Source organism: Trichosurus vulpecula, chromosome 1, assembly GCF_011100635.1.
Source record: "Trichosurus vulpecula isolate mTriVul1 chromosome 1, mTriVul1.pri, whole genome shotgun sequence".
Classification (NCBI taxonomy): Eukaryota; Metazoa; Chordata; class Mammalia; order Diprotodontia; family Phalangeridae; genus Trichosurus; species Trichosurus vulpecula.
Genome location: NC_050573.1, coordinates 225,952,215 through 225,973,111, shown reverse-complemented (window position 1 = coordinate 225,973,111; position 20,897 = coordinate 225,952,215). Strand labels below are relative to the sequence as shown.

Sequence of the window (20,897 nt, the reverse complement as noted above, 5' to 3'; positions counted from 1 at the left end):
ACAAAATCAATGTCTACATGATTCAAGTTTGGGTATACATTTTTTTGAACTTCAAAATAGTATACTTTCCAAATCTGTAATAGTCTATCAAAACCGCTTACAATATTAACAAAACAAAGGACACATCACCCTAAGGTGGCTAAGGTAGAAGATTGATAGATGTTCTCCAAGTACATGACAAACAATTTAAAAGCTTAAACAAATGCTATTGGAACAATCATGTCATTAAGCAATAGCAGAAGCTTATACACCTTAGCTGTTTCACAGGTTTAGGTGCAGGAGTGGAATCAAAAAGTTTGCCATGGGACAAAATCCATTTGAACTCAACCATGAACTCCATAAGATATTTCAACAAAAAAAGGTTGAAAAAATAACTGAGTCATATGGATTTTTTTATAGAAATGAAGGGATTTATGATAGTAACTTAGGACCAGGTCATTACTACCAGCAGTTACAGATACATCCTTAAGAAGTCTGAATTTATTGTGAAATACCAATTATACAAAGAAGTCATAAAAATTAAACCACAGGTAGCAGAAATTTAACACCTACTTAATTCTTAGCAAGACATGATCTTATGCCTTCAGTTATACATAGAAACTCATTATCTTTCATGGAATGAAAGATGACAAATCTCAATACTGCAAATACAGATCTCAAAATTACCTTGAAAATTCAACAAATAAACTATATTAGAATTATTGCTCACAATCACTCAAATATAGCATTGATACATTAAAATGTAAGAGCATTGTTTCTAATTGATGTAGTTATATTCATAATCTCCAAACTACATAGAATGGAAAAACTTTCAAAATGTAGATATACATTTTTAAGGTATATCAGGAATTGATTCAAATTTATAAGAATAAGAGCCATTCCCCATTTGATTAATAGTCAAAGGATATGAACACTTTTCAGAGGAAAAAATCCAAGCTATTAATAGTCACATGAAAATGCTCTAAATCACTAATAATTCATGAATTCAAATTAAAACAACTCTGAGTTTCCATATCATACCCATCAGATTGGCAAAGTTGACAAAGAAGGAAAATGACAAAGCTGATGTCCCTGTGAAAAGCAGGTACATTAATGCACTTTTGGTGGAGCTATAAACTGATACAGACATTCTGAGAAGCAATTTAGAACTATGCCCCAAATGTGATTAAACTGTGCGTACCCAGAAATGCTACTACCTGAACTAAACCCCCAAGAGATCAAAGAAATCAGAAAAGGAACTATATGTATAAATATACTTACAGCAGCACTTTTTATAATAGCTTAGAATTAGAATCTAAGGAGCATGAATTGGGAAATGGCTGAATAAGTATAATATATGAATGTAATGGAATGCTATTGTGCCATAAGAAATTATGAAGGCAGTGGTTTCAGAGGAACCTGGGAAGACTTGCATGAACTAATTCAGCTAGGGGAGAAAAACCAAGAGGACAATTTATATAACAACAACATTATTGCAAAGGCAAACAACTTTGAACTCTGACTTTTTAACTCTGATCAATGCAATGGCCAACATCAATTCTAGAGGACTCAGGATCAAGCATGATGCTTATTTCCTGTCAAAGAGGTGATGTAGTCAGGATGCAGAGTGAGACATATTTTTTGAACATGGCCAAGGAGGGAATTTTTTTTTTGACTTGACTATACAGGTTTGTAATATGGGTTTTGTTTTCTTTGGCAGGGGGTGGGGGGGAAGGTAGATCTTCATTGATTGAAAAGATAACTTAAAGTATAAAGACTGAGCAGAAGAAATCAAGGTAAATAGAAGACATTATAGTAGTATATTTTGGAAGGAAAAGCACACATACAATGATATTCTGGAATATAAATTGCATTAATTCACTCATAAAATGGAAGAAGGTCGCAGAATGGCTTAGAAAGCAGAATACAATAATATCTTTGCAAAAATACAACTGAAACTTTAAAAATTCATAGAGAATTAAAATGAGGGGCTGGAGGAGAATCTATCATGCCTCATGTAAAACCAAAAAAATCATAAGTGGCAACCATGTTTTCCGGAAAGATAATAATAAAAATAGGCATGGTTAAAAGAGATAAGTAGGGGATTATAGTTTGTTTAAAGGCACAAAAGATAAATGAAGTTATATCAATACTAAATATAAGTGCATAAAATGGCTTAGTATTTAAATATCTAAAGGAAAAGCTAATCCAACTATAGAGAGAAATATGCAGTAAAACAAATAATTGTGGAGGATGCTAACATGCTTCTTTCACATATAGATTAATATAACAAAAATAACAATAAAGAAGTTAAAGATCTGAATAAAATTTTAGAAAAGTACATGTGATAGACTTCTGATAACTTCTGAATGGGAAATATAAAGTACATACACTTTCTAAACTTTGTCTAAACTTTACAAAAATCAGCTATGTACAAGGTTATTTAAAAAGTCATGAATAATTGCAGAAAAGTAGAGATTCTTTACTAATCACAATGCAATAAAAACTACAATCAAAAATGGTCATTTGAAGAAAGGTTTCAGACTTATGCAGACCAAATGATGTAATACTAAACAACTCTCTTGTGTACTGAAAGAACAGTGACTGGGGCAGTGAGATGGTGCAGTGAGTAGAGCACTGGCCCTGGAGTCAGGAAGACCTGAGTTCAAATCTGGCCTCAGACACTTGACATACTTACTAGCTGTGTGACCTTGGGCAAGTCACTTAACCCCAATTGCCCTGCCTTCCCCCCTCAAAAAAAAAAGAAAGAACAGTGACTTCTAAGCCACATGGAAGAGAGATTATGCTTGATTTTCTTTACTTTTGAGGGTGGAATGAAAAGCAATTGTTGGCAGTCACAGAGAGATAGGTTTAGGCCTAATCTAAGGGGAAATTTAACAGTCTTAAAGTGGAATTAGTCTGGCATGGGAGATAGTGTTTTCCTCCCCTTACTTGAGGTCTTTAAGTAGCATACAAAAGATTGATGACCTCTTGAAGTACATGTTCTGAAGCAGTTTTTCTTAATCTGGGATCCATGAAGTTATTTTTAAAAAATAATTTGGTGCCTATATTTCAATGAAATTGGTTTCCTTTGTAATCCTATGAGTATTATCGTAAGAATTTAAAAACAGTTCTGAGAAGGGATCCATTAGCCTCATTAGATTGGCTAAAAGGTCCATGACACATAAAAGGTTAAAAACCTCTGTTGTCTTTGTAATGCAGATATACTCAGGAATGGGCTAGACTAGATGGCCTCTGTGATCCCTTCCAGTTATGAGTCTGTGAACCAGTATAGCGTATAGGAGAAATCTCAGAGAGATAGGAAGAAATCAGGAGACAGCAGTGTCATGAAAACTAGAGAAGAGTAAATTGCCAGAATTTCAAAAAAGGGGGATGAGGATGGAAGAAAAAGCCATGCTGATTTTGAGCAAAACAACAAAAGGAAACCCACAAAAAACATGCTAATGATGATGCATCTCCGTCCTTTAAGTGTTTGTGTCATTTGAGGGGAGGGGAGAATATGAATAAAACTCGAAGTTTGTATTCTAATTGGAAAGACAACATATATGGAAGGTTTCATCTGCCAGTCAGATGGAAAGATCCCATGATCCTTAGGGTGCTGTGGCAAAGTGTATATTAATGCCTCTTCTTTATTGTTATTTCTGCTGATGAAATTATATCAGTTTCTGATGTTGAACCATTTGACAGTGCCAAAGACTTTGGTAGCAAGAACTTTCTTTTCTGGATCTTCAGTAGCTATATACAGGAGCAGTTGCCTGGCTATTTCTCTAAAGGGATTTCTTCCCAGAATGATGGCTGATTGCACTGAGGTGGAAGCATTGCTACTCCAAGAGCTAACGATAAGATCAAGTAGGAGTAGGGTTGAGTATAAGGCAGATTTCATTGGTACAGGGGCACTTCCAGATGAGGAAATTCCTTCAGCCGATGTAGATCAACACCTTCTCTGTAATTCATATTCTTTAAGAGTTGTCTGGGACTCTGAGAGGTTAAATGCCTTGCTGAGGATCACACAGCCAGTATGTATCACAGGCATGACTTGAGCATGGGTCCTTCTGGCTCTGAGGTTGGCTCTCTGCTCACTGTGCCATGCTGTCAAGATAAGAATGCTAATTGAAAAAGAAAAAATGAATTATTTGTGTTTAAAATATTATACTTGACAATAAACAGTGGAGTGTGCAATTTCAATAAACAAAATGAAGTATGACATCCTAAACACCCATGGTAAAGATATTGAGTCAGCCAGGTCTTGCCATCAGAAGATGCTCTACTGTGATACGATTTCAGTGCTATAGGAGCAGTGTGGGCAGCTAGGTGACACAGTGGATAGAGCACAGGCCTGGAGTCAGAAAAACCTAAGTTCAAATCCACCTTCACTTACTTGTTAGCTGTGTGACCCTGCATAAGTCATTTCACCCTGTTTGCCTCAGTTTCCTTATCAGTAAAATGAGCTGGAGAAGGAAATGGCAAGCCACTCTAGTATCTCTGCCAAGAAACCCCCAAATGGGGTCACAAAGAGTTGGACATGAATGAAAAATGACTGAACAACAAGTAGCAGTGAAAATACCCCAGGCCTGAAAGTTTTGCAGGATGGCTATCTTTTCACAGTTGTTTCATTCTTCAGAAAGGTCTCAATTTTTTTTTGTGGTTTTTAAAAAGAAAGTTGCTGACTCAATGCCCTTAAAATTGCTGAAGTGTGAAGAAATATATATACATAATATATATATATGTATGTATGTATCTATAGCCAACCATAACAGAAAATGTTGTCTTCTTAATTTTCTAATTGAAGCCTTCCTAATATCTGAGTGACTTTTTGAAAGCAGTTGCTATAGATTTCCACAAGAAGCCCCACATCAAACCTTCTACAGCACTGAGGTGTTTGAGCGAACTTTCCCTTCTCCTCCCTACCCTTAAATCTGGTTCAGGCTTAGACTCCAGATCACAAGACTAGGCCATCCCCTCTGATCCAAAGAAACCCTGCAATTGGAGCTAAGTGCCAAAGGTCTCTCAAGAGGCCAAATCAATTCTCGGCCTAATCTGTGTACTTGAGTCTGTTGTGGTACAGAACTGAGAGTTAGCTCACACTTACCACTCCTAGGGTCAGGCCAGATCTACTCTAGAATGAACGCCATGGATCAACTGTAGAATGAAAGAGACTCCCTGTGGGTATCCTAGACCAAGACTTGGACACAATAAGTATTTGTTTTAGTGTGGACTCATTCCAAACTTCTGGGGTTTGTTGGCCTCTCACCAAGTGTTAGATTTATACATTTCCATATTTGCTTTTAGGGTGTGACACACTTTCCTGCCTTTCTTTTCACCTGCCTTACCAATGCCCTCCACCTTGAAAACAAAGGGAGAAATGTGTCCAAAGCATGTTGACATAAAACAGGTCAATCATTTTCTATTTCTTTTTAGGACATTAGAAGGTTTTTCTTGTGATTTGATTTTTAGCCCTTCGACTAGATGATACATTTTTATCTGCTTCTTGCTTCTCCTTTCTTGTCCACCCTCTTACTCCCCCCAACGCTTTCATAGGGCTGTCTTTGTACTTTTGTGACTCTTTGTTGACGTTTCAATAACATTTTCTATGTTATGGTTGGCAATAGGGGTATATTCTTCACACTTTGGCAATTCTAAGGGCATTTAGTCAGCAACTTTCTTTTTAACAGAAAAAAATGAGACCTTTCTGAAGAATGAAAACTTTGCAAGAAATTTATTTATTGGTTATTTTGGCATTCAATAGTCAGTAAATGTTAAGCACCTACTAGATATCAGGCACAGTGTTAAGCACGGGTTACAAAGAAAGGCAAAAGATAAGCCCTGCTCTCAAGGAACTCACAGCCTAATAGATGATTAGACTAGAATTGGTCTAATTTTGTCTTTATAGAGCATCTTAAATGTAAATTTTGTGCTTTTTGAGAAAACCACAAACTTTCTGTCTCCATGACTCTCCTCTGATTTTTGAATCCCTACTGCAATTTATGAAAGTCAACTTGTATTTTATTTATCACAGTATTATTCCCAATCATATCTTTGTAATCACTGTCATTCATTTCCTACTTGTTCTGATGAGATATAATTTTACTAACCTTCCTTTTTTTTCTTTTAAAAAAAAAATTACAGCTTGAATTTGGAGTGATTTACCACTGCACTGAAGAACGATTATACACTGGCAGACGGGGTCAGGGGGCCTTTTGTAATGAACAAAGGCTTCGAGTATCCAGAGAGACAGGTTGGTCTGGGCTTTGTTCATTGAGTTTGCATTTTGATTGAGGGAAATGGGAAAGGAACATGCTTAATTTGACACCTCTCATAGACACCTTAATATTTGACACCTCTCATAGAAAACGGACTGTGACTGAAATCTCTGCTATGGCTTGATGGTTCAGCTCTGTTCTGAATTGGTTTGTCTCCAACAAGCTGGTGATCAAGCCAGTTCTATATTTTAAAATAGAATTTTGCCAACCAGTCTTACATAGATTGAAACTACTTTGATTTCTTTCTGACCTCCTTAAACCCTCCTCCATATAGAAAACTACTCCTATAACAAATAAATCTAGTCAAAACAAATCAAAACATTGGCCATATCTAAGAATACACACTTTTTTCCATGCCTCTAATCTGTCATCTAGCTATCAAGAGATGCCAGATATATTTTATTTATTATACTTTTGAGATTCATGATTGTTGGCTGGCTGGTTTAGGTAGGGGTGGGAAGGAACAACTACTCATTAAGCACCTTCTATGTGCCAAGAATGGTTAAAAGTAGTTTATAAATATTAACTCATTCCTTCCAAATTCTAAAGTCTTTCAGAGTAGTTTCTCTTATATTATGGAGATTTTCTTGTAATCCATTCTCCTTGTTCTGTTCACTTTCCTCTGCATTAGTTCATATAAGTCTTTCTATATTTCTTTGAATATGTCACATTCCTCATTTCTTACACCACATAGAATTCCATTGTTTTTATATGCCACAGTTTGTTTAGCCGTGTCTCAATTGACAGGTTTCTATTTTGTTTTCAGTTCTTTGCCACATCAAAAAGCACTGCTGTAAATATGCCTACACATTTATAAGTGCTTTTCTCAGTCCTTATTTTCCTTGGGATATATACCTACTAAGTCAAATAGTATTTAGTAAAGTTTGGGGTATAGTTCCAAATTTTTTTCCAGAAGAGGTAAACCAATTTACCATTCTAAGAACAGTACACTATGGGGGGCAGAGGAGAGAATAAGCATTTATTAAGCACCTACTATGGGCCAGGAATAAGCAGTTTACAATATTATCTCATTTGATCCTCACAACGACCTTGTGAAGTGGGTACTATTATGATCCCTATTTTACAGTTAAGGAAACAGAAACAGCCAGAGATTATGTGACTCACCCAGGGTCACAGAACTAACAAATATCTGAGGCTGAATTTGAACTCATGTCTTTTTGACTCCAGGTCTAGTTCTCTATCCACTGAACCACCTAACTTCACTAATATGCCTGTCCTCTCACTACCCCCTCCAATAATTGCCTGATTCAATCTACTTTGAACTCACAAACTCCCTCTCCCTCCCCTTCCCAGTCTCTCTTTCTTCCTCTCCCTCCTCTCTCCCTTTCCCCCTCTCTCTCCCTTTCTCTCCTGTCTCCCTTTTCTCTTCTCTCTCTCCCTCTTTCTCCCCTCTTCCTCTCCTCTCCCCCTGTCTCTCCTCTACCCCTCCCCTCCCTCCTCTCTCTCTCCCTCTTCTCTCTCCCCCTTTCCTCTCCTCTTCTCTTCTCTCTCTCTTCCCTCCTGTTCTCTTCTCTCCCCCTCCCCACCCCCACTTAAAGGCCCAAGGTTATCAGTTGACAAACATTTAATCAGCCAGCATTAAGTATCTTTTAGAAAGGTATTTTTACCAAGGTTGTATACCAAGTACAGCCTGTATATAATATCCCCCCCCACAAAAATCTGGGACACTCTCCCCCCAAAATATACAAAATCCAGAGGGACATGAACTCAAGTTTAAAGTCCACATGTGGCAAAAGGGTCACAAGTCCTTGTTGCTAGAGGTTCTGTTCTCTCATTCATGGATTGCTCAAGAGGTTATCCCCCTAGACATGGTGTAGTCTCTTTGCAGAGTTCCTGGTAGAACCATCAGCCTAATCTGTCCTTAGCTCCCAATGATGTAGACACTACTGACAGCTTATCTGTGGATGCCATTTAGAATATTGATGAAGAGATGGAAAGACCAACATCTTCAAGATTCTTTGAAGCAGGATAGTCTCCCTCTAGTCAAAGGAAGAGGGAAGGAGTAATGGGGGAGGATAAAACCGAGATCTCTTTTTTCTCTCTGAGGGGGTTCCTGGGGTTAAGTTAGAATTCAGTTTCTGGAATTTTCTTCCTCCTCAACTCCTTTGACAACTTATAGATGATCCTGTGACATGACCAAGTGTCCTCAGTCTGTCCGAACATGATCAAAGGTCTTTTAACAGTCTGAGACCTATTTGTGATGGATTGAGACATCTTCTGACCTATGTAAGGAATTAGGGCTAAAATGGAGTGGGATGGTTTCTGACTCCACCTTTACGTTTGTATCTTCTTCATTCAGCATAAGTGCCTAGTGCAAAGTAAATAATTAACAAATAATTAACAAATGCTTGTTGAATTGAATGTACTTACTTAAAAGAAGAGGTTACTTTTAGGAACCTCAAAGTACTGTGTATACGTGTAAGAACACACAGAACAACTGTTATGGCCCAGGGAGGCTGGGACACTCACTCATCTCTCTCTCTCTCCAAAGGGTCCCTCATTTTGGACCAGGGGATATGGGCCGTATTTAGTCCAAAGAAGCCTAGTCTCCAAAGAGAGAGGTTAGGCTCTCTTTCTTCTACTTTCTGGTTCTTTATGTTCTGGAGAGTATCACTTAAAGCTTAGGTCTGAATCATGTGGAGCAGGGCTGTCCAAAGTGCAGCCCACCTGTGTTTACTATGGGCATGGAAATTGTCATAAATGCTTTAACTGAAGCATTTGTGTCGCTTTCTGTGCTTGTGGTGGACGCAGGCAGGCCACACGGGGGCGCACAGCCTGTGTTTTGGACATCCCTGATGTAGAGGGTCTCCCAAAAAGGAACTAGAAAGGTGCTTAGGTATAAAATTAATATTAATGATGTATAGGGCAGATTTTATTTCCTCCAAACAAAAGAAATGTTAAAAAGACAATACACTCTCAAGCTTGCATTAACAAAACTAAGAAATAGTAACATAACCACTGTTATTCTCTGGGAGGAGAATGACTAAAACTTCAAAATATGAAACATTTTGTGGAAACTCTTGAATTAACAAAGTTGTGCTCCCACTCTCTCAAATTTACATGGTTGCCTACAAGACTAGAAATGGCTGTGTTAGGGTCACTACTCAATCCCCTATGCTCAGGAAAGAAATACAAAGCAGAAGAGTCAGGGCTGAGAGATCCACTCTTGGGCTCACCTACACCAATGAATATACGAACTGCCATATGTGATCCCTTTGTCATTCCTGCTGGGGTTTGCAAAGGTTCCTACCTCCTCCAGGGAGAGGCTTGAAGACTCCTAACATGTTCTGCACATAGGAAGAGAGAAAGGCCAAGAGGATAGGGTCACTCCCTTTAAGAACACATATAGGTGACTCTCCCTAGTGTAGTGGCCAATTATGAAGCAGCTACCTCCACTAGATGCCCTTTTCAGGGACCAAAGAACCATCCAGAGGGTTTGCTGTATCATCCTGAAGTACCAGGTCTCTTTGCCCTGATCCAACACACCTGTGACCCTGGACAGAACCAAGACAGATGTGATACCAGGAGGAACCCAGCTCCAAGCATGCTCCAAGGAGTTATTTTCCAGGGGTTCTTATCCTGGGATCCATCAGCTTAAACATTTTTTTTCCTAACTATATTTCAACATAATTGGTTTCCTTTGTTCTTGTTGTGGCTGCTATTGTTTTTGAGACTGGGGCCCTTTGTCTTGCCCAGGCTGAGAGTGCAATGACCACTCACAGACCTGATCCCAATACTGATTGGCATGGAAGTTTTAACTTGCTCTGTTTTTCCAACCTCGTTTGCCCATTCTTGAGCAACATATTTCCATCAGTTGCCAGGAGCTCACCATATTGATGCTGGACTTAATACAGGCACCTAATGGATCATCTTTGAATCTACTGCAGGTCAGAACTTCTGAACTCAAGCAGTCCACCAGCCTCAGCCTCCCCAGCAGTAGGGGACTACAGGGTGTGCCGCAGTGCTCACGGGTTTACTTTGTAATCCTGTGGTTTTTTTGTGTACTTTTAAAAACAGTTTGCAAAGGGCTCCATAGGCTCCAGATGGCCAAAGGGGCCCAAGACTCCCCCAAAAAAGGGAGGAACCTCTGCTCTAGCTGGAGCCCATGGAGGGGCTGGGCCTTCCCCTCATTTACAGGCATTACACATAGAAATAAGCACTCAGTTTCAGCAATTTCACTTCTACATCCCACTTCTACTTACTTTTTTTAATGATTCTCTTTCTGGTTTCGTCTTCAATATTCTTTTTCCCACCTCCCTTCTTGAGGCCAGAGGACAAAGACCTTTATTGTGGTTATTAAGATGGTGCAATGGATAGAGTACTGGGCATGGAGTCAGGAAGACCAGAGTTCAAATTCAGCTTCAGACATTTAATAGCTGTGTGACACTGGGCAAGCCATTCAATCTCTGTTTGCCTCAGTTTCCTCAGCTGTAAAAAGGGAGTCATAATAGTGCCTTGTTGTGAGGATCGAATGAGATAACATTTGTAAAATACATAGAGCAGTGCCTGGCACATAGTAGATGTTCTATAAACGCTTATTCCCTTCTCTACTCTCTTATTATCTGAGGAAGCAGGAGGACATTATTTCTTCAGTCTTACTGTTTTCCCTAATCCTGCAGCCACAGACAGAAATGCCAACTGGAACTTCCAGGACCACCTTCCCACAGAAGGTGTTTGGTTGCTCCAACTGGCCCCCTGGTCTGATGTGTTGGGGGGCATGGGGATCCAGGAGCTTCTATTCTGCTGCAACCACATAAGTATTTTAAGGCAAATGCAACTCCTCAGTGTCTTTGGCACACAGACTTCCTGCTGTGCTCAGTTCTCTTTAAACCACCAACAGCCTACCATGGCTGAATTTGGTGAGTAATACTTGGTGGGTAATTATCATCCCCTGCAGGGAAGAATTTCATATCTTTCTTGCCAGCTAGTAACACTACCCCCTCACTTTCCTATACTACCCTGGGGTGTGATTTACACTCCCCTTAGGTGCCTCTTCCTTTTCCTCATTCCTTTCCCCCCTGTTTTCTGTGGACCTAGCCCTTTCCTACCTTGCTGTTCCTTATACACACAGCTCCATCTCCTGACTCCAAATGTTTTCTGTAGCTGTCCCCCATGCCTGGAACGCTCTCCTTCCTCATCTCTCCATCTCTTGGCTTCCTTCAAGTCTCAGCTAAAGTCCCACCTTCCACAAGAAGCCTTTCCCAGTCTTCTTTCATCTTAGGGCCTTCTCTCTGAGACTGCCCCCAATTTATCCGGCATTTTTCTTGTTTGAACATAGTTGTTTTCATGTTGTTTTCCCCATTAGACTGTGAGCTTTTTGAGATCATGGAGTGATTTTACCTTTCTTGGAATCCCCAGAGCTTAGCACAGTGTAGGGACTTAATAAATGCCAGTTGAATAACTGACTAGCCCAGGGGTGGGGAACCTGCGACCTCAAAGCCACATGTGGCTTTCTAGGTCCTTGGGTATGACCTTTTGACTGAGTCCAAGTTTTATGGAACAAATCCTTTTATTAAGGGGGTTTGTTCTGTGAAGTTGAGATTCAGTCAAAGGACTGACCTTGAGGATCTAGACAGCCACATGTGGACTTCTGGGTCCTTAGATGCAGCCTTTTGACTGAGTCCAAATTTTACAGAACAAATCCTTTTATTAAGGGGATTTGTTCTATGGAGTTTGGATTCAGTCAAAGGGCCACACTTGGGGATCTAGACAGCCATATGTGGCCTTGAGAATGAAGGTTCCCCACTCCTGGACTCATCTCTTCTATTTCATATCTTCTTTCCTCTACCGTCAGACAGGACTTTTATACCTGTTGTCTAGCCTTCTAGGTGTCCAAAAGCATCCACTATAGCCAGCCCCTCAGATCTGTCACCTCTTATATGCTCTATGCAACAAACTTTCATTCGTGCCTTTCCCCACATTTAAACTCCTATTCTCTCAGGCATCTCAGCAAGATGTTACTGAAGCAAAATTATTGAGGTAATTCACACTAAAGGATGAATCACTGATCCTCTTCTCTTACAAATGACTCTGATAGAAAATTTATAGTATTTTATGTAATATTAGGAGGAATTTTTGGCAGGAAGCATTCTTTTCAATCATACCACTTAGCTTACTTCCCTTAAATCTGCACGGGAAAGAAGGGAAAGTTTTTGATCTCCATCTCCAAGAGTAATTCTGCAAGCATCCTTCACTACTGGAGGGAGGAGGGAGAAGTTAGTCTTGTCATCTTCCCTGCCTCTCATTAGCGTCCTTCCAGATCCAAGATCTGGGATGCCCTGTCCAGGTGGTGTGTGGTAAATATACAAAAAACAACTGGTCATCAAAAAAAGTACTCAGGACAAATTTTAAAGTTTAGCTTGCATTATTAACGTTTTCTCCACCACTGCTTTAAGTCTAGAAAATCAATAAAATGAAAAAAATCAAATACTGATTTTTGATGTTTGCCTGTTTCTGAAATGTAAATGCTCACTGATTCTAGCACATCTCTGTTCTGTCTAATCTCTATTTCTCAATAAGGGAGAAGAGGCAATTCCCACTATTGTGAACTGAGTTAGACCCCAGCCCCTCTCTTGTCTTAGCTCTCAGTCCCTAGGAACAGTTGTAGGCATCACCTTCTTGATCTCCTATCCTCCCTTATTCCCCTTGACATTGTACTGTCATGGTTCTCCTTCCACTTGTCTACCTACTCTCCCCACTGCTCTCTGTCCTTCCCTCTCTTCTTCTTCCTCTTCTTCTTTTCCTCCTCTTTCTTCTTTCTCCTCCCCACACCCACACTGCTCTCTATGATGTTTGCACTGTCCAAGGTTTTGTCCTACCCTCCTCTTCTCTCCTCCTTTCCTTCAAGGTCCAAGTCACCTGATACTACCACTTCTCCAGTCTTTCCTGATACCCTTGCTATCCCTCTATCCTCCAGACATTAGAGATCTTTCCCTCAAATTTCTTATGCTGCTTTGCTTATACTTCTCCTTTATGCTGATCTTTCTCTTCCATGAATCATATATGATAGCATCTGATTGTAATCACCTTTTGTTCTGGATTTAGGTTGTATCTATCATATCCTTAGCACTTAGTGTTCTATCTTGTATATAATAGGTGCTTAATAAATATTTGTTTAATTGAATTGAAAGAGGGATGAAGGGACAGAAAAAGGAACATGCATTTATTAAGTGCCTGTTATATGCCAGGCCCTGTGCTAAGCTCTTTACAAATATTATTTCACTTGATCCTCCCAACAACCCCAGGAGATAGGTACTATTGTTGTCCTCTTCTTACATTGAGGAAACTGAGGCAAACGGATTAAGTAACTTGCCCAGGGTCATACAGCCAGTAAGTATCTGAGACTAAATTTGAATTCAGGACTTTCTGACTCAAGGTATGAGATTAGGTAGTTGTACTTGGCACAAGGAGTCAGAACTAGACTAGGAGCAAGAGATGGATATCATGGGCAGAATCCAGCTGGTTGTATTAAAAAACAAACTTTATAATAATTAGAAGTGTTTAAAAGTAGAATTGGCTGCCAACTTTCGAGGAGAATTTGTATGACTTTTATCGGGGGTGTTGTAGAAAATTTCTGCTCAGGTACAGATTAGACAAAATGACCTCTGCGATCCCTTATATCTCTGAGAGTCTAGGATTTTATATTAGAGCTTTTTAATTGCTTAAATCTGCACTGAGATTTTGGGAAAATGCTCTGTTATGTCTAATTTTAACTTCAAAATATGTGACTTGACATTTTCCTGATAAAGTTGTCTCACTAGTACTATGCATACTCTTAGCTTAGGTTAATTATGGAGTGACAAGTGGAATAAGGAAAGATAGGGAAGAGAAAAATAGGTTTTCCTGATATAACTAAACAAGAATTGAAATAGAAGAAGAAAAGGGGAAAAAGAGAAATATACATCTGAAAGAGAGAGTGAAACTGTGGGACAGACTGACTGACTGAGGAAGAGTTAACAAAGCTGTAAATCATTAAAGAGGGAAAGGGAAGATCATGGCAAATGCAAATTTCCTTCCAGAAGACGGAAGCAGTGTGTAATGGGGAGGGAACCCCAGAATATGGTGAGTACACTACAGCCACCAGGTTGTGTTGTATGCCCAAGGCATTTTGATTATTATCCAAAGTGATTTAGAAATGGTTGGGAAAGATACTAAAGGTTCTCTCAGTTGGGTGGAAGAAGAGGAAGGCCATGTACTTCCAGATACACTAATGTGTGGGACTTTTGGAAATTGGGTGTAAGTTCATTTGTAGAAGCATGATGTTTCTAACAAGCATTGCATCTGTCCTAGCATATCCTAGCATATCCCTAGTGTTTCTGGTGCTCTCCCAAATGGGTTTTCAAAGCCAATCCATTTCTTTCCCCACCTTCCCCCTCAATCATTCTCCTAGGGCCACTACCCTAGTTCTGTAGCTATAGTAATACCTGTCAAGGCATGAAATAAGATTTGTGGGTTAAAGATCATTTAGAATAGCCTAAGATATGGTCTAACTGTTGTCCTAAGCCTCTAGCTAAAAGCATTACTGAAGATGGGCTTGGAACCATGCCCTTAAGGAGAAAAAAAAAACCCAAAACCACAAACTGAACAGTACCATAGAAAAGACAGAAATGTAATTTGAAAGGTCTTTTTCTAAGAAAATGCCAACACAGCTTCATACCATGTGAGCATAGGGTGAGGTGTCTATAAATTAACTGAGATCTTATCTAGATGGAGCATTGGAAGATTATGATCAGCACCTGGAATTAGGCCTTTCCATTGTCTGTTGTTGCAATGGCAGATTCAGCTACAAGGCTTCCTGGTGCTGGGTTTTTACAGAATATGGATCCCAGAAAAATTCTGGGTGTGTCTGGCATTGAATAACTAAGAGCCCCTGAAGGCAGCTGGCATCCTGTGCAGGAGCAAGCATTTTATAGAAAAGCTTGAAGGTGAGAAAGTGAAATCCCTGAAATTCCTGAGGGAGCGAATTCCCGGGGTGGGATACATTTTGAGAGGAAACTGTCTTCACATGCTCAGTCTGCTTCCTTGTTAAATTACTTTATAATGCTGTAACATAATTGAGTTCATTAAAATAAGTCTAATTGCATTAATTTTTCATGGAGCAGGAAGTCTATTTTATTATAACCTAAGTACACACCTGGTTAGGCTACATTGTGCCTGAGCAATTAAGGCCTGATGGGACATGCAACATGTGTTAAATTCCCTTGCTGTTGGGTGTAGGTATGAGATAAGCCAAGGACAAACTGCTTTTTGATCACTACAGAAATATAACGTCTGGGTGCCACCCACCTACAGTCTCTTCCATCAATCCATCCCTCTAGCCTCGATGGCCTCTGTAGCTTCTATTAAAGAGGGCGGATGCATTTAATCTGATTGTCTGTAGTCCGTTCCCTGTTCTGAAGGACAAATCTTGAATGTACACCTTGAAAACATCCTCTTTCAAAAATGGTCCCTTGCTTTTGTTATATCTAATTATGTTGAATAAATAGCCTCGAGATATTTTTGTATTAGGACATTGACTAAAAAAGTGACTGTTCAGAAGGAAAAAAGCTGTATTCCCTATACGAAATGACATTTCTACCTGATTGTAGCAAATAGAAAAAAATCTTTGAAGGGTATCTCTTTCCTCATTGTGAGGATTGGTCTGACTTGGGATTTGTTCGGGCATTTGGGCAATGACATTTTGGAGTCATTTCCTTCTAGATACCACAGGTTCATGAAAATGCACATGGGGAAATTAAGGCCCAGAAATGAAAATGGACTTGTTCAGAGTCTCAGAAGGTGGAAAGTTCAGCCATTTTTTAATTCACTGCAAAAGTTTGTGGGGTTTTTCACATTATTTGTTAAAATAAAGTAACAGTAAGCTAATATTTTATAGCGCTATGTCTCAGGCACTGTGCTAAGCACTTCCCAATCATTTCATTTGATCCTCAAAAAGGTAGGCACTATTACTATCCCTAGAAAAGAGCACAGTAAAGCAGTTTCCCCTTGCAATCTAAAAAAAGAAAGCAGCTTTTGAAATAATTAATAATGATGAAGGCAGTAACTAAACTGACAAGGCAGCTTTTTCTTTTATCTCATTTATGCCCACCGTATCTCTGTTCTTAAGCAAAGCAATTAAGCATACATATGCTAGGTGAAAATGAGTTCCTAGTTCTAAATTTCTCATTCTAGAATGAATGAGTCTTATTCTTCTGAAGAATAAGAGGCTGAAAATTCTGATACACTGGCTAAATTTTAGAAAGGAAAAAAAACATTTCAATTGGGAGAAATTGTTAAGATTCTCAATAACTTTTCTGATTGATTGGGATTTTTTAAAAAATATACCCCACTCCTACTCCAGAACTGAAACCTCTCTTGTAATAATTAACAATATCAACAAAACCTGATACAGTGACTACATCTGACAAAGTATGCAACCTTCTGCCCTTGTAGTCCCCCACCTGTGTCTAGAGGAGGAATGTATGGTTTCATTTTCTGTCTTGGGGGATCATTATTGGTTTTTCAGTCACTCCGAGTTCCATTTCCTTTTTCATGTTATTATTATTGTATATATTATACTTCTAAATCTGCCCATTTTATTCTGCATCAGCTTGTCTAAATCTGGGTATGTTTTTTTTAATTACAGATCTCTCAAAGGCTTTGGTTTTAACAGAAATTGGTCCAAAGCGTGATCCTGACACTCTGAAATTGTTCTTCAGTAACATGGAGAGGTTACTCCATGCCAAAGCTCATGGGTATGAGTTTTCTATTCTAGGGCTGAACTTTTAATTCCCAGAATTCCCTGTGATTGAGCAGAAAAGTACCAATTGTCCAATCTTCCTAAATTCCCCAGGGATTCCAATTGGGGAAACCACAAAGGGTCTGTATCAGAATAATGCAGACCAGGCTGACACTTCTGGAGGCACCAGGGCATAAGTGATTTATCACTGCAGAGATTACATAGGCCACATCCTGCCAGGTGTCAGAAGCAAGACACATTTGACGGTTTCTCTTCCTTTTTCACCTAGGTTTCCATAGTTTTGTGAACTTAGGTGACTGTCAGCAATCACAGGATTTATTGCTAGATCTAAGATTTCATCAGACTGTTAACCTAATGACCAATTAGGAAAAGTAGTGTGAAGGCTGAGGGAATTCTTCACAGATGCCCAGTCTGCCTTTAAACCCCAAACTTTTCATAATAGTAACTGACGTTTATGTAGCACTTAAAGATTTGCAAATCTTTACATATATTATTCCATTTATAACCTGTGAAGTAGATACTGTGGGTATTAGCCCTATTTTACAGATGAAGAAATAGGTTCAAAGAGGTAAAGTAATTTGCCCACTGGGTTGCACAGCTCATAAGTGCCAAAGGAAGAATTTGAAATCATTGAATTAACAAGCATTTATTAAGTACTACAGTGTGTCAGGTACTGTGCTGGACACTGTACAAAGTCAAAAATGAAACAGTCCCTGCCCTCAACAAGCCCACATTCCATTGGGAAAGACAACATGCTCACATAGAATCCAATACAAAAATGCCTAAACCAAATCCGAGCTAATGTAGCAGGCCAGCAATAGTAAGAGTTGGGAGGATCTGAAGCTGGCTCTTACTGATTCTAAGCTTAGTAGCACACACCACTCCACCACATTGCTGCTGTGGCATAATCTAGGATTTGTTAATAGATATATTATGACTCATTCTTAATTATTGGATGCATATTACAGGAAAACAGATGACGTCTAATTAAATCAGGACACAAACTAGTTAAGAGAAAAAATCCAATTTGAAGCTTGTAACCATTTACAGATGGGTTTTTCCATACGTGTGTGTGTGTGTGTGTATGTATGTGTATGTGTGTTTTTCCAGAACTGGAAATAATTCTGTACCTCTTCTCCTGATGCTTCAGGGTACGTGTGATTGGAAGCTCTACCTTGGCTTTGTGCCACCTAGCCTCTGGTGCGGCAGATGCATATTATCAATTTGGCTTGCATTGTTGGGATCTAGCGGCTGCCACTGTCATAATTAGGGAAGCAGGTGGTATTGTGATAGACACTTCAGGTGAGTAACTGTCCCCCTCTTTGGTTTTGTTTCACCTTTGTTACCTAGCAATCAAAGAGAATGTAAACAAGGCAGAGTAGTACCAGGTAGGGTTTTTCCTGTTTGCCTGATTGGAGTGCCATTCCAAGCAAGTGGGTTCTAACGCTACCCTTTCCTATAGTTTCCAATAAGGTGAAACCAAATAGGGTTAGCCAAAGCTACTGGTAATCACTACCAATAGGGAACGTAGTCATAACTAGCAAGATTTGTATTAAAACTCAAGCCAGCAGAATATCTCTCCTTCTGTTTTCTTCCTGGAGATAAAAATGCACCATCGCTGAGACCATATCAAGAACACCCTTGAAGGGAAAGGAAGTAGTCTCAGAAATTTTAATCAGATCTTCAGTCAGACTGTCATTACAAATTCATTCCTGTAATATGGCCATGACATATACCAAGTGTGGCCAAAAGGCACACAGCATCCAAGGAAATCAGTAACATACACCCCCTTAAAATACGCATGTGTGTATGTGTGCATGAATACACACATACACACACACACACAGACAACTACTCCATAACTATCCCTTCCACATCTCAGGGGTTAGGGGTGTGTCCCCCAACACACACTGGAAAATCCACATAAAATGTTTTGGCCCTCCCTTCATACCAGAGAAGTCTGAATTTTTTCTCAAAAATGTCACATACTCTTTTTTTTTCCAGAGAGCTTACCGTTGAACATTTTCCAGGATACTCTTGTCTACCTTCATGTTTACCTGTGCACCTTTACTGCATTTCCCTTGTAGATAAAGGAAAGATGAACATATATACTGCTTAATACTTAACCCTACTACTTTTTTTTTTTAATCGGCATCTAGAGTAGTCCATTAGTTAAGAGTTGCTGGGCTTTAGCAGTTCTGGAGTGAATCAGGGGGCCTTGGTTCAAACCCCATCTCTGACACATCCTACCTATGGGACTTTGGTAAAGGCTCTTAATCTTCCTGGGCCTCAGTTTCCTCATCTGCAAAATGAAGGGTTCTAGTAGATGGCCTCCCATGTCCCGTCTAGTTCTACAACCATGACAACAATAATATGTTAAGTGCAATGACAAGCATCTTCAATCTCTTTCCTTCTTTTTTCCCCAGGGGGGCCTCTTGACCTCATGTCATGTAGAGTGGTTGCTGCAGGTACCAGAGAAATGGCTATGCTCATAGCTCAAGCAATACAGACTATTAACTATGGGCGTGATGATGAGAAGTGACCAAAGGAAGGAAGGAAGTACTGCTGTGTACAACCATGAGCCTGCCTTTCTGGAAATGTAGTACTTCAAGATGGCTTTCTGGAAGGATAGAAGACCTTTAACAGCTTGCTTTCAGTGTCCAATGTTTATTGTTCCTAACTACCCTCAGGGTGGGACTTGGGGCGGGTGGTTCAACTAAAGTGTGTGCCCTCCCTGCTTTAATCCACATATCTTTCACCAGGGTTTGGTGTTTGGTTTGTATACTGGTTGGTTTCTTTCTAAAAATACAATCACAGTTCAAAAGGAGTTCTGAATGTTGGTGGAGGGGGGGAGGGAAGAAGTAGGGGGAGCTGACACCTAATTCTTCTGTGACATATGCAACAATAATTAAATTTCTATTTTTTTTAATAATGCAGATCTCAGGTAATAAAGCATAGAACTGCAGATAAATCAGTTATGTTTGTGCCTACAGTTCTCTGTTACATGGTACTTGAGAATACAATAAAGCAAAATAATGGGACTGTTCTCCTTTAAAAATGTCACGACTTTAGAAGCATTTTAGGTGCCTCCCAGAAGGACCAACAAAAATCTATTAATAGACACCTGTGTATACCCTTTAGAAAGGGATGTATATTAAAACTGTTAGCAGTATGCTGTGGATTAAGATACTTTTCCCCCACTTTGGGTCTCATTTTTATCATCTGTAAAAGAAGTCTGACTAGAGTGAGACTTATTAGCCTTTTTTGTGTCCTCAACCCGTTTGACAGTCTGGTGAAGCCTATGAACCCCTTCCAGAATGATGCTTTTAAGTACATCAAATAAAATACATGAGACAACAAAGGAAACCAATTATGAAATACAGTTATCAAAATATTGTAAAGAAAAACAAACCACGTTTACAGACCTCAAGTTAAGAAGCTCTGGACTAGAGGATCCCTAAAAGTCCTTTCCTGATCTAAAATGTGATGATTCCAGCATATCGTTTGGCCACCGTGAAAGTTTTCTTCATGGGGGAATAAGGCTGGCACTTTAAAATATAAGTACCATACATACAGGAATATCAAACAACACAAAATTAATCACTGGAAAGTGAGTTTGGGGGGGGGAAGGGTTTGTCACCATGATTCCTTTGCTCAGTTCATGGGGCTTAGAAAAACCTTTTTTGGCAAGAGGCAGTGGAAGGTAAAGTTAGCTTTGAGAAGGCAGAGTATGCCAGAATAGGATATTAAAAGAAATTTTGTCACTCTGTATGCCCAGGTATCTTGATTTTTAAAATTAAGAATAATAGGAGAAAGGGGCATGTGGATTTACCATGATTACCATGTTTTACCAAGATTACCAAGCACATCTTAAACTT

General features: G+C 39.3%; 1 protein-coding gene across 1 annotated transcript in view; it reads left to right on the top strand.

The window, feature by feature from the left end:
• The window catches only part of IMPA2 (inositol monophosphatase 2), an 83,550-nt gene extending 63,245 nt beyond the window's left edge, over nucleotides 1-20,305 (top strand). The window contains exons 5-8 of the mRNA XM_036750968.1: nucleotides 6,127-6,235; nucleotides 16,906-17,014; nucleotides 18,170-18,321; nucleotides 19,446-20,305. Coding sequence (XP_036606863.1) covers nucleotides 6,127-6,235; nucleotides 16,906-17,014; nucleotides 18,170-18,321; nucleotides 19,446-19,561 — 486 coding nt within the window. The 3' untranslated portion in view covers nucleotides 19,562-20,305. The remainder of the gene's footprint in view (nucleotides 1-6,126; nucleotides 6,236-16,905; nucleotides 17,015-18,169; nucleotides 18,322-19,445) is intronic.
• Nucleotides 20,306-20,897: the final 592 nt, after the last annotated feature.